The following is a 14,641-nucleotide window of genomic DNA, read 5'->3' as shown; positions in this document are numbered from 1 at the left end:
AGTGAGACACTGGCTTCCTGTCCGCGCTACCTTAGTGCTGTTCTTAGTTAGTTGTCTGGATAATGGCCCTCTCTTGAGGGTTTCTGTGACTGTGTTTTTGTGTGTAATGGAGAGAGGGAGCTTACGCTCGCCTGAATGCATCACACCCCACCACCATCTCTCACTCAAGCCCTTTCTGTGTGCTATTTGTGCCAGTCGACTCACACGTTTACCAGGACTGAAGCTCCATATTTCCCCCTACTGGTAGAGAAGGGAAGGACTCTCCTGGAGATAGTTTTACTAAGATACTTTTGCAGATAAGTGCTTTTCATCTCCCCAGCCCGACCCTCTTGATATTCAGGCCAGCAGTGAAAATAATTCCATTTATGTGTTTTTACATAAAAGTTATTAAAATGGAATGGTATGCGCAACCAATAAACAAAGCGCCACAAATCAGATTTTAACATTCATGCGAAGCAGCGGTGTAGAACGCTAATTCATATTCTGGCGGCTGTTTTATCGCCTCGTGGTGCACTTATGAATTTCTGGGGGGCAGAGGCGGGTGTCAAATATCCTGACTTTCGAACCGCGGAGGGCTATTAAAACCAAGCTGTCGAAGGAAACGTCCTCCATGTCTGTCTCTTTCAGAGTCAGAAACTATAGCTGCCACCACCCAACCTCACCCCCTCCGACTCTTCCACTATCCCTCTGGCTTCTCCATCTGCACATTCTGCATATGCTATGAGAAGCAGCGACAGTGGAACGCTAGAAAAGATGCCCGCATTAACACTTCCAGACTGTAGGATAATATCTGGTAATCTTGTGTTCAACATCAGCTTTGGGGAGATTAAATAAGCAATTCCAGAGCCTCACAGCAGCGTGTCTGTGAGGGTACAAGAATCATTGTCTTTCATTCCTAGCATCCAAGTTTTTTGTGCAAGGAATCATCCGTTTCATCATCATTTCCTGCGTGATTTTCTTAATTATAACCAAAAATGTAGCAACTCAAGATGTTATGTTGCAGATGTAAATTTGGTCATTTGATTATGTACATTTGCACGAGGGCAAATGAAGGTTTTATTGCGAATGTAATAATATATGATAGTAGGTATCATACCATACAGTAATGCCTGCTCAATTTGACATTTCACTGATTTATACAAATGTGTCCTCGCGTATCCGACAGCCTTTGCATGTTTAATAAAATTGTTCTCTTCACCGTGCCAGTCCATGTTAGAACTGAGGCACTTTGGGCAGTGCATAGTTCTTTTCGCTGTGTGCATGTGTGTTCTTAGACAAGCTATGGTGTGTATACGAGAGAGTTTCAAAGACAGAGCGGAGATGCCCAGCATGCAAGCTAAACCTTTTCCATTTCTGCTGTTTGTTGCAGGAGTACACCCATGGAGAGGCTGCTTCTATGCCTAGCTCTCTTCTTCTTGCCGTCCTGTGCTATGCAGTGCCCCAAGCGCTGTACCTGCCAGAACCTGTCGCCCTCCTACACCGTGCTGTGTGCCAAAACTGGCCTGCTTTTTGTGCCATCTAATATCGACCGGCAGACCGCCGAGCTGAGACTGATGGATAACTTCATCACCACCCTGCGCCACAAAGACTTTGCTAACATGAGCAGTCTCATACACCTCACACTTTCCCGGAACACCATCAGCCAGATCAGACCTTACGCCTTCGCCGACTTGCAGGATCTGCATGCGTTGCATCTGGATGCCAACCGGTTGACGGTTCTGGATGACACTCACTTGCAGGGGCTGGTTAATCTACGGCACCTCATACTCGCCAACAACCAACTTCACAGCATCTCAGATGGAGCCTTTCAGGATTTCTTAGAGACTCTAGAAGATCTGGATCTGTCTTTTAACAATCTGGTGGACTTACCGTGGGACACTATAGCTATGCTCGTCAGCGTCAACACTCTGAGTTTGGACCACAACCTCGTTGAGTTTGTGCCTGAAGGGATATTTTCTAATCTACACAAACTGGCCAGACTTGATATGACGTCCAACAAACTAAAGAAGATCCCTCCAGACCCCCTCTTCCTACGCATCCCTGTTTACGCTAAACTGAAAGGCTCGCCATTGACGGCGCTGGTGCTCAGCTTTGGTGGGAACCCGCTGCATTGCAACTGTGAGCTGGTTTGGCTACGCCGCGTCACTCGGGAGGATGACCTAGAGACTTGCGCCTCCCCACGGGAACTCGCCGGGAAGTACTTTTGGACCATTCGGGAGGAGGAGTTTGTGTGCGAGCCACCGATGATCACCCGTCACACCTCCAAGATGTTCGTGATGGAAGGTCAAGAGGTCAGCCTGCGGTGTCGGTCCGTCGGAGACCCCGAGCCGACCGTTCATTGGGTCAGTCCTGACGGGAAGCTGATTGGCAACACCTCGCGCACTATATGTTACGAAAATGGATCTCTTGATATCCTAACAGCCACGGTGAAAGATTCAGGTGTGTTCACCTGTATTGCCTCTAATGCGGCGGGTGAGGCCACTGCTCCAGTGGAATTAGTTGTAAACCCCTCACCGCATTACGATCCAAAACTGGATCCAGAACCGGGACCTTCGGACATGCCTACTTCCATAAAGTCCAACAGTAGTGGGAGTGGGGGACAAGCCCGTGCTGATCAGCGGGTCAGCGTCTCAGAAGTAACCTCAAACTCAGTGATGATCCGCTGGCCTGCGCAAAATCACATCCCAGGAGTGCGGATGTACCAGATACAGTACAACAGCTCCACTGATGACATTCTCATATACAGGTGAGCACCAGTAACTTCTGCCTGTTATTTTGATACATATAGTGTATGTCTTTTATGCGGTTGTCACTACTTTCACACAGGGCAGTTGGTATTTATATGTATTTATTTAGTTTTTTAATACATTATTGCTAACCTACAGTACTAGTTTGACACTGGATTTTCGCAACATATGTCTGTGTATAGACAATTTCTGTGAAACTATCATTTTTTAAATGAGATTACCGCTAACATATTTCAGTTTTGACTCATTGGCTCTGACTAGGAAATTATATAGCTATGACAGAGGGGAAAAAATTGGATATGACATGAAAATGAAGATGTTTAATTATGTTAGCTGATAGGGATTTAATTTGGTTAACCGGCAGGGGGTTGCTTATAGTCTGTGGTGGAATGGGCTGAGATTCACTGAAGGCATTCTGTTGACTATAAGATACGGTTTTCCGTAAGCCAGTTCAGGCATTTCTGGTGAACTGACAGCTATAGAGAGACGCAGCAGTCCTCAACTGTTTTCCCTTCATGCCGCTGACATTTATATTTCTTTTTATCCTGTTTTATAAAATGAATGTTAAGCATGACTATTAATCTGATTAGTTTCTGATTATATATGTAGTAGTACACTACTGATGCTGTAAATGCTACCACAGAAAATTGAAGATACCCCCAAACCAATGAGTGACGGTTCTCCAGAAGTTTTCCAGCTGGCTTATAATGTATTTTTGCTGAACTTCTTATTAAGGTTCTCTGCGTATGATGGCATATTTTTAAACCACAGATGCAGAAGGTCCAACGGTATTTATGTATGAAATGTGCACAGTGTTTGGTCACAAAATACATGCATGAAAACGATCTTTGATCATTTTGAACTTGAACTCCAAAACTCTTACTTGAACTCTTAAACTTCACTCCCTGAACTCATTCCCCCCAAATCCCACAACTCTGCTTGTGAACAACAACTAAAGAGATAGTTCACTCAAAACTATAAGCTTTGCATTAAAGGAGTAGTTCACCTTCAAAATTAAAATTCTGTCATTATTTACACACCCTCTTGTCACAAAAAAAGACATTTTGACAAATGATTTGCATTGGTTTCGTATCCGTAAAATAGAAGTCAATGGGGACCAACAGTTTGTGATTACCACCATTTTTCAAAGTATCTTTTTGTGTTTTGCAGAAGAATGTTTTAAATGACAACAGGGTGAGTACATAATGACAGACTTCTCACCTTGAAGGTGAACTATTCCTTTAAAATCCGGGTGATGCACATGGCACTGTCTTCTTTTCAAGCGTATTATTCCAGCTTCTGAGAGAATACTGCAGACTGTCTTTCCACCAAATGGGTTTTGAATCTGGATAATTCTGCATTAGATAAATAAATTGATTTTGTCTTTGTTCAAAGGGACTGGCTTGCTTCTGAGACTGGGGGTGGTAATGGGGTGTAGCAGAATCCTATTCAGATAGTGGATGAAACACTGAAATTTCACTGATGAATATAAATGGCCCTCGATGAGTGCCAACCCAAAACAGACACATGATATCAGGAATGCAATATATGAAATGCAGCTATACTAAATAGATTTTTTTCTGTGTAATGAAGGGATTCTTCCCAATGGGAGCAGCTGTTTTAAGATATATGCTCATGGTGTCTGAAAAGCTCTTGAACGATTTTCATTTGTGCACAGAAAGATTGGCATCAGATGTAATAGCTTCAGCCTGATTTCATCTGAAACAATTCAAACTGGATTTTCTAAGACACGAAGCGCTGGCAGATGTACTGACATCCTTCAATAAATCACGCAGGTGCGCCGAGGAAGACATAATAACAGAATAACAAAACAAGTTGCGAGTCAAGCGTTTGGATGTGCTTCAGATGCTTCTGAAAGATTTTAATGAAGGAAGATTTACATTGGCTTTGAACCGTCCCGGTTTCAAAACTGAATTTTCATTCTGTGTGATAATGATATTGAGTGGTTGGGCTTTTTGACACCGATACAAGCATTCTCAAAAAGGTTTGCCATCCACCCTTTCTATAGAAGTGATGTGTGTTTGAAAAGCTTTAACTGGAATTGAAGAATTAATCGAAGAACTATTGCGATTTTCTTTTCCATATCCAAATTTCAGCTCTCATTTTCAGACAAGCATGTGCAGTAGAACGTCATCGGGGGATGCAACGTTGGCTCCAAGTACAATAAATGTCCTATTAATTGTGTTTATTTATTTATTCATTCAAGACACAGTAGAGGCAATAGTTACTTAAAATCTTACACTATTATAGTAAAGATGTGATGTAAAGCTTGTCTGCTCGAGCAACAATAACCAAAGGGGGTTGGAGCTTGGCGAAGGGTCTCTATTTCTCTATTGCCTCTCATTTTCTATAATCCCAACTATATTCTACCTGTTACAGAGATTACATCGTAAAGGAACGACTACATTAATTTCCCCTTTTTTAACATTCAGATGTGGCCCCACTGCCTGCGACTAACCACGGTTTCTCATTGAAGGGATCTGTAAGGATGTAATTAACTCCTGCGGTAATCCCCATAGATAGATTAAGAGAGAAGAAAAGATACATACAGAAAGCAATTTGCTATTAATTATGGAAACGGCAAGGGGAGTTCATTGGTTTATAGAGCTGCAGAGTAGTCTTTCAGAATCAATTAAGAAAGCTGGCACCAGACTCCCTGTTGACAGAGAGCCGGGTTCGAGTATAAGGATGAGTTAGACCTTGTGACTGAGAAAGTGAGTCTGGGAGGAGAATGTACAGTGTAAGGTGTAGGTGAAAAGACAGGTTAAATTTGAAATCATGTCTAAGAGGAAAACTCCTGTGGATGTGAAATTGGATGGCAGATGAAGTGTATTTTTATCAATATTCATGTTCTTTGCGAAGGCTTATGTAAAGCATTTGACAGGAAAGCGAGAAGTTATTTTGCTGCTAATAATTGCTTGATATGTTATTTTCTTAATTTTTAAGTGGATAAGATAAGTCCCTCAAATGACATCCACCCCACACCTCACTATATATATATATATATACACATACTGTATATAACAGTGACAGCTCTGAGACAGGGGTTCAGCTAGACTGACCCTCCGCATCTTAAAGGACCAAAGGCTGACAGATGGGAGATGAATTCTGCTCAATAAATATCCATCAAATGCCCTGTGAAGGGATCCAGAGGAAACACTGAAGAGAGATTCATTAATCTGCTCATTAGCAGATAAAACGTTAACATCACATATCCAAAGTCTGGCACTTGCTGTTAAATGTGAAAATGCAAAACCTACAATACAAACATGTAAAGTATATATACAACTACATTTACAGTAGAAGAAAAACACAATAGTGATTAATGAATGTCAACTGTGTGAATGATACATTTGTGCTGATATTTTGCAAATATCTGTGTAACAGATTTCTATGACCACTTCATAAAATTGGCAACACTGAACATGTAAACTGAAATAACATGAATCCAGGACATGGATTTCACCTTCAGTGTTAGATCTCTCTGAGATAATACCTCCACCTGGCTGTCTAAATCATTTTCAACCTGTGTCCTCATAAAGTTATCTGAAATTGCCTCTCACAGGAAGCCCTTCCTTGCACGTTTCTCCCTCATGAATTGTCACAGAAATTTTTCCACCATAACTTCCATTGTTATTGTCCTTGCCTACCCTTGAAAATTTAGTCATCCCTGCAAAACTTAATCTCCATGTTTCACACACACATATATATATATATATATATATATATATATATATTATTATTATTTTGTATCATTGCTATGCAGATGACACACAAACAGGACGGTTAGTTATTCCTGCACTGATCACAGTTAGACTAAAGCTTATGGGTCTATCTCAAACCAACCTCTTTGCAATAAGTACAAAAATGTGCCAAGTACAGTATGTCCTCTTTGCATTGGTTACCAGTCAGATTTAGAACGGATTTTAACACTTCAGCAGGTGATTTTAAGGCTCTGTATGATCTAGCTTTATCGTATTTATTATTTTTATAGATTTGTTTAAACCTTTTTGTGTTCCGTGGAACTAAAGTATTTCGGTTCAAATGTTAATTGTGCACTATAAATAAATGACTAATATCTAATGAAATAAATATTATATTAACATACATGTTCATAAAATATTGAGTATTTCCATCTGTTCTGTAATCTCAAGAATGATTTTCTACTACATACATAACAAAATGTTTATCAAAAGTAAATCGAGAGAGATTATAGATATCCACAGTATGTAAGCATTTACCAGCATGCACTCCCGTACACACACCCATGCACCATTACCCTCACAGTCACTCACACACACACACACACACACACAAAAAGAACAATTACTCGTGGGGTCAAATGCAAAAATATGCGGTCATGCTCGCAGTCCCACAAACACATAACACACATGCGCACTGTGTCATCCGGGCCGTGCAAAGAGGCATGACTCAGGTCTTCATCTTATCACCTCAGTGCACCCGAGCGTACTGCAGAGCTGAAAAGAGATTTAAGAAGAGAGAGCAGAACTCTGAATAATGTATGCTTCATACAACATCAGCAGACATGGAAAAGACATTATACTCGTGCTCACAGGCCTAATGTGGATTACGTATTTGACAGAACAATTTTGTAATCTTAGAATAACGGGGGTTTCTTTGTGCTTATTTGGGAAATTCATCGTACAGGGTTCAGAGCGGTTTACTAAACAGTACAACTGTTTTTGTGAGCTGGCAGTAGGTGAATCTCTAGAGGCTTTTTTCAAAGCAGAAATGATTTTAACTTGACGTTGTAAAACAGTGAGATGCAACACAAGAGCCAAAGACATCCATCCTCATGATAACTGACAATAAAATGAAAAAAGGGCTGCTAAGTCTACATCGGACAGACTAAATTTAACTGCTAAATGGAGTGGTGTGTCTGTTTAAAGCTGCGGAAGAAAAATAAGAGACCCTTCCACATTTTTACAAGATAATTGTTAAACTTTTCCTAAATACATGTACAAATATTACTGTTGTGTTGCTTAAAAGTGAATATGAACTGGGGGTTTTTTTTGCAGTATGTTAGGTCTGAAAAAATACAGAGCAAGATATTCTGTTATTTTGAGCTGTTTCTCCAGTTGTCATTTTCTGCAAATAAATGCAAATTGAATCCATATTTGATTTGAAATTTGGGAGAAATATTAGTAGTTCACGGAATGAACAAAAATGATCATACACATACCTAGTAAATTCATAAATAACTTAAAATAATTTAGATTATTTTTCCATGGCTTCATGATTATATATATACAGTATATACACATCTTTCAACATTGTTGTTTTGTTCTAAAAGGATAAAAAGTCAACATTTCTAAAATAGGGAATAAAGCTGGCACCCCCCGGCACACACACACACACAATCTTTCTCTTTCAGGTCACAGGACCCATTATATGCTTAAATATCTTTGGACACATTTGGCAATATTGAAAACACTCTGGATTAATGACTTATGGCTTGAACTGACTTTAGTAGAGTTTTAGTGCTTCTCTTATTTCCAGTACAGTTAAAAAAGGAAACCTTTGTTAACATGGAACACGAAGGGAGAAATTGCAGGACACAAATTGCTGGACACTCTTTCTCGTGCAGGCACAACAAATGGGAACTGAATATAAAAAAAATGTTACACACTCTGAAAGCAAGAGACTATTTTATGGTGATGTTTCAATTTCATTGCATTGTAAAGTAACAACTACAGCCTTTAGAGTTTCTCCACTTGTGTTCCATGAAAGGAGAACATCACATTCTTTAAATATGGATTAACATGGATATCAATGATCAAGCCTTATGTGGTGTTTGTCTCTCTTTTCCTCACAGAATGATTCCTGCCTCCCACAAGATGTTCTTACTGAGCGATCTGGCCTCGTCGCGGGACTATGAGCTATGTGTCTTGGCCGTCTACGACGATGGCATCACGGCTCTCACTGCTACACGAATGGTTGGTTGCGTTTCCTTCTCTACGGAGCGTGAGTTCGGCCGCTGCCGCTCAATCCACGACCAGTTCCTTGGTGGCACCATGATAATTGTTATTGGTGGAATCATAGTGGCGTCTGTCCTTGTATTTATTTTCATCCTGTTAATGAAATACAAACTGCACAGCCAGCACTACAAGCAGAAGGCCGCCCGTGTCAGTAATGTCTGTTCTCAGACCAACGGTGGCCAGCAGGGGGCAGCGTCGGGCCCTCCGCCCAGGTCGTCTTCGTCCTCTGGCTCTTCCAGCAAGCCCACAGCCCCTCTTGGGTCAGAGAGGCAAGAAGGGTCCCACGGCTTAGAGGGGGGTTACGGGGCACTGAGGGGAACGACAGTGGTGGACTTGAACCCTGAATACGGAAAATCAGTTAAAGACGAAGACTCCATATCGCAATAACACAGGGTCAAACCCCACATCCCCTCCCATCTTCACACCTCAACCCATTCTGTTTTTTATTTTCTGTTGCTGGGGTCCTGCTGAATTACTGAGGATTATCTCCTGTCCAAGGTGAGGATGGATTTTTTTCTCTTTCGCTATCTGTTAAGGTTTGTTGCTAGGCAACTGGTTGTCATCATGATCTCGCTTCACTACAGTGCTGATGTGAATATGTTCCAGTTCTTTTAATTAGAACTCTTTTAATGGATAAATAACAGACACGCTAACCCGACTGTCTCTAAGTGTCAGGGCGACGGGCCTGAAATTATTTCATGAATGGTACAGTACGCTTGAAATGGCTTATGTGACACTGTTTAAATGGCCACACACTTGTTTAGTATAATTTTCTGGGGCTACAGAAAAATACAGTTTTCTCTCGTAGAATTACATGTTTTTCATGTACATTTTTACACCGTTTTTTACAGTATATGAAAAATCTGTTAAATGTGAAAGTAAAGTTTGGTAAAATTACAGCTTTTTACAGTGCGCGTACCTAACATTGATGTCATTGCAACATGAATTACACTGGAAAATGCAGCTGTTTTCTTGCATCTGCTTTTTTATTAGTTTATCTCTTTTAGCTTATTCTGTATTCTAGTTTATTCTCAGAACTTGGCAGTGTGATGCTTGAGATTGTCTTGCTGTTTGTTGGGCAAATTGCTTAATATGTTCCTCATTTGCATGTCACTTAAGATAAAAGCATATGTTTAATGACTAATATTAGCTCCATCTAAAATATATCTATTTTAAGCTTGCATAGATACTGAGCGCTGGGAAATCACATTTTAAGGATCTCATAATAAACAAACTGTTAAGATTTTCTAAAAATGTTTAAATGATTGATCATTAGTTAAAAGCATAGTTAGGGGTACACTAGCACCCCATGCTGTGACCAGAAACGCTGGTCTTTTCAGCACTAAAAGTAAAAAAAGTAGAAAACAACTATTCACATCACCTTCTGACATTCTTTCATGCTGAGTCTGATATTTTTTCCTGTCAAAACCCTCATGACACTGACTGTGCTAGGGGCATTCATTTGTATTTCAGTCAAAGCATTAAAACCCCTGTTGGCGCAATCTTGGTTGGCCAGCCTCTTCAGAGCAGGGTGTATAATATCCAGCAGCGGACCACCTTAGCTCTCAGATTCAAGAGAAGGCTCCATTTAACATGACCAGGAGAGACCCATCTCAGTGAATTGGTCATGGTTGCCTTCAAAAAAGTGCCTCTGAGGAGCCCTGGATTAGATAGACGGAAAGCACAAGTGTTGTTGTTGCTAAGCACTTCTGTTCTCTGGGAAACAGCGCCTCCATCAGGAGAATACCTGACAGTGCGGGACTGCCATTTGAAGGGCGGGCGCCGTCAGCTAGGGTCAATGTCAGGAACAACTTCAAAAGGCTTTTTCAGGCATTGGACACAAGTGAGCCATGTTCTGCTTTTACAATTCGGTGAAAAAAACAAGTTTTTATCTTATGAGGCAACACTTTTTTTAACAAGAAAGAAAATAACGTATTTGAATTAGAAATGCCCCACAGTTCCTTTCATCACCTCAGGAAAATATTCAGCCTTATGAGGTCCCTCTATAATCACGTGGCGCTAGACCACAATAGATTAAACTTCACTTCCTTTAGGGATATTTCCACAAGAAAAGCACAATTATGGCCAACGCTGCTTTCCATATCAGCTTCGTATGGATTTAAATTCATTTTTTGTTTGGCTTGAAGCTGGAAAGATTATGACACAGGAATACAGATATAGAGCCTGGCAATGAACTACAGCAGATAAGAAAAGACGCCATGATGGAAGAAAAAGGCCAGATATGAGTATTGTGATGGAGCTTTAGAGAATGTGATAAGAGGGTAAAGGGGCTCGTGTCTCAGATATTGAGACAAATGGGGTAATCTGTGGAGTGGGGTGCAATGAAATACTAGCAAACGTATAGAAGAAGGTAATTTCCGTTTTTGCATGTTTGAGAAAATGGGACACAACCTTTCTTCTCCCACCCTGCAGTGGCAGATACGAACTAGAATCCCTCCATACTGTGGCGGGACTTGCAGCACTAAAAATAGTCTGAATGAGGCCTAGCGTTAGCACATTGCAAATAGCTAGCTGGATAGCGTCATTGCTATCTTTGTTAGCTCTACATTAAATCTAAGCGCATAGTCTGAAGAAAAGTAATGAAGTCATTAAATGTCCAATTAGCATGCGCTGTGTGTAGTCATCAGCTCTGCCTGTATATGCCCAGTCAGCTAATGTGGTGAGGGAAATTGTTTGTGTTTCCTTGGGTGCTGACATAGAGATTTACGAACCATTTGGCGAGATAACGTTTGCAGAGATGGGGTTGGTACAAAATGTACTCTGTGATACTGCTATTTTATCAGGTGGATAGTTCTTCTGCAAGGCTTTTGTATTCCTGTTTTGAGTAAGGGATAATGTGTCTGTTAAACCAGGCCTAAGTTTTTAATTCATGAAAATAGCATTGATAGCTCTATAAATGAAATATTGCTTACATAACAGCTGCTAAAACAGTGCTAAACCTTTGTGTTCTCGTGGAAGGTTTGGATTTGTTATAAATGAGCTAATTAATATATTTATTATAAAATATTGAACATAAATATTTTGTGTCCAATTTCTTCTTCATGGTGCAAGCAGCAGGGTAATAAACTGGGTAATGGACATCAAGCCAAAAACAACTTCAGGGTGATAGGACCTTTCAGGTATATTTTGCGATAGTGATATGCCTACGGAAATGCCTGGATTCATCTTGTTTGCAGGATTACAAAAAAATATAATTTCATATTCAGTGTTGTAAGAATACAGATTTTATATGTAAAATTGTTAAAGACCCCTTGTGGTGAAAATCAAGTTTTCAGTTTATGTTGTGTTTTTAATATTTTTTAAAACAAACCATGTGAAATTTATCATTTTAAACTATTGTTGAGTATTTTCTCCATAAAACTGCAGTTTACCAAAGTCAGTTTTAAAAATGTGGTTTGAAACTGCTCTGGTAAATGACGTCACAAACATGTAACCAATCACATCAGCTCATTTGACCGCTGTGGATCAGCAGTTTGAGGCATAAATATACAAAGATGGCGTATAGATCCGGGCAAATATGATCCCTGCACTGCTATATCAGCTCTCAATTTCACTTTCAGTTTTAGCAGAGTGATTGTGTGGAGGCGTGGCTAATTTGCATATTCATGTATCTGCGTATACTTAATGAAGCTGAGGTGTAAAGGTTATTTTAAGGCAGGTAAATTATTTTCAAAGGAAACATAAACATTTAAATGTGTGGTTAAATGTAGATTTTAAGGAATAAGATTATCGACCACAGTGGGACTTTAAATGGGCATTTAAATACCGTTAAAACGTATGTCTTAATATGTTGATGAACCTAATACTTCTCTTGTTTTTCAAGGCAAACTTCATCAGTCTGGAAACTACATGCAGAATGCCAGATTAAGTGGGATTAAAGCCAATCTATTAGAGGGAAAGATGTGGGTGGAAGGCAAATACAACAGCAACTCTGTGTTAATTTCCTTATGCAAGACTCTTCCCACACCTTGGATATTATGTGCCTCTTTGGAGCATATGAGCAAGTTGTTTTTTCCTCCGAAGAGAAAGGAATCATCAAAACCCTTTTATGGAAACAACAAACACCTCCGTCTGGAAGTTAATTGCCGTTGTTTTTTCTAAACGAGAAAAGTATTATGATAAAATATCAGTGTTTGACGGAGGAGGAAGCTCAGACCTCACATATGGTCCAGTGCCAAAGGATTGAAATATGTGGATTTAATGTTCTCTGAAGGTTTGTGTGGACGCAGACTTATCAAAGTTCTATAAAATATTGACGAGTCAGTATTGAGTTAACATTTGTGGACCTTCAGGAGCACTTTATAATGGATCGGTCTGTATTGTGTAAGCTAATGACTCTGGCGCCCTCGCTTTATTTGGAACCTGAACACACGGATCGATATTCGGCTGATTAACAAACATGGGGAGTGTGTTCTTGGAATCTGGAGATTAGGTCAAACAGGGGAGGCACCACCGGAACATTGATCAACACACTGCACTAAAACTTTCAGAATCTCACGTGTCAACGACGATTTGCGGTAAGGTGGTTTTGAGAACTCGTGCGTCTGACAGCAGACTGTATGAAAGCAGTGTAGACCGTGAAAAATATGCTGTAGGCCATCCGGTCTGCTGAAATAAATACTGTTCTTATTTTCCTCAGATTGACTGTATACGTGTTTGTATGTGAAGTACACCTTCAGCCATCTCTGATTTTAATCATTTGATTTTGAAGAGAAAATAATAAAACTATGGGATGGAATTTTATGCTTTCATAGGTACTCTATGTGGATTTATAAAGAAATAAAATATTTTTATTCAAGACTTCTGAAATGGCTTTTCATTTGCCCAGATTTGGGTTTTTCGAGAAATACACTTTTAATAAAGGTGCATTGAAGGGTTCTTTACAGCGATGTCATAGAGGAACCATATTGGTTCCACAGAGAACAACTCAGCCAAGGGTTCTTTATAGAAGCTTTTCTTTAATGCCTTTTTATGTTCTGAAGAACTATTTTGCTACAAACAGAAAGGTTCTTCGGATGTTAAAGGTTCTTTATGGAAGCATTTAGACCAAAAATATTCTTCCATGACCTTTATTTTTTTTTACAGTGCAGTGTCTGAAATGGATCACATTGTTCGCCATGTTCTGATGCGTTCTAACTTCTCACTCCCAATAATGATACGATGTGATTCTTTCCACAATATAGCAAATTATAAACTGGGAACTTAAACTTTCTACGTCAAGCCAGATGACAAACTCCTTTTTTTTTTTTAAAACAATGCTAAGTGATCTTTTAGTCCCATGCATTACTCATATTCTCAATATTCTACAGAGAATGATGTGCTATAAAGTGTAAAATGTTTACAAATGCAAAGATTATTTGTACCCAAGGGTGTTTATGCTAATAGAACAAAGCAGTAATGACTCTTACAGCCACATGATGTCACTGCTTATGCACTTCTTCAGGCAGTTTTTCCCATCTTGGGCCTGGGCTGATGACTTACATCTATTAAAACCATCGCTAATATTTTACTAAGATATATTGTTAAAAAATTGATATTTATATAAACGTTTTACTTTAATATAAAAATATGGGATGTTGGAAAGTTTGCTGAATTCATGTTATTGTTAAGATGTTTGAGGCTTTACACACATATAATATAAAATAACTTGACATTGTACTATTAGTGTAACGTATATGGGAGTGTTGTTGACACATTCTCTTGTGTTTTGTGCCTATATGAGCTGTTGTGGTGGAAAATTGAGATACGTTCATTTCCCAATTTACATTGAGAGGCCAAATGAAAAGGCTCCAGGATTTAAGATGAATTTGGCCTCCATCTTGGTGTACGTTTTCCTGAATGAAGACATACCTT

The 14,641-nt window shown here is 39.6% G+C and overlaps 1 protein-coding gene across 1 annotated transcript in view; it reads left to right on the top strand.

The window, feature by feature from the left end:
* Window positions 1–13,584, top strand: part of LOC306899884 (leucine-rich repeat and fibronectin type III domain-containing protein 1-like protein) — a 118,587-nt gene extending 105,003 nt beyond the window's left edge. The window contains exons 3-5 of the mRNA XM_079466462.1: window positions 1,370–2,746; window positions 8,605–9,265; window positions 12,612–13,584. Of these exons, the coding sequence (XP_079322588.1) occupies window positions 1,370–2,746; window positions 8,605–9,154 (1,927 nt within the window). The 3' untranslated portion in view covers window positions 9,155–9,265; window positions 12,612–13,584. The remainder of the gene's footprint in view (window positions 1–1,369; window positions 2,747–8,604; window positions 9,266–12,611) is intronic.
* Window positions 13,585–14,641: the final 1,057 nt, after the last annotated feature.

This window comes from Barbatula barbatula (assembly GCF_947034865.1).
Source record: "Barbatula barbatula genome assembly, chromosome: 10".
In the NCBI taxonomy this organism is placed as follows: Eukaryota; Metazoa; Chordata; class Actinopteri; order Cypriniformes; family Nemacheilidae; genus Barbatula; species Barbatula barbatula.
The sequence above is the reverse complement of the archived record's forward strand: the minus strand, read 5'-3'. Positions and strand labels throughout refer to the sequence as shown.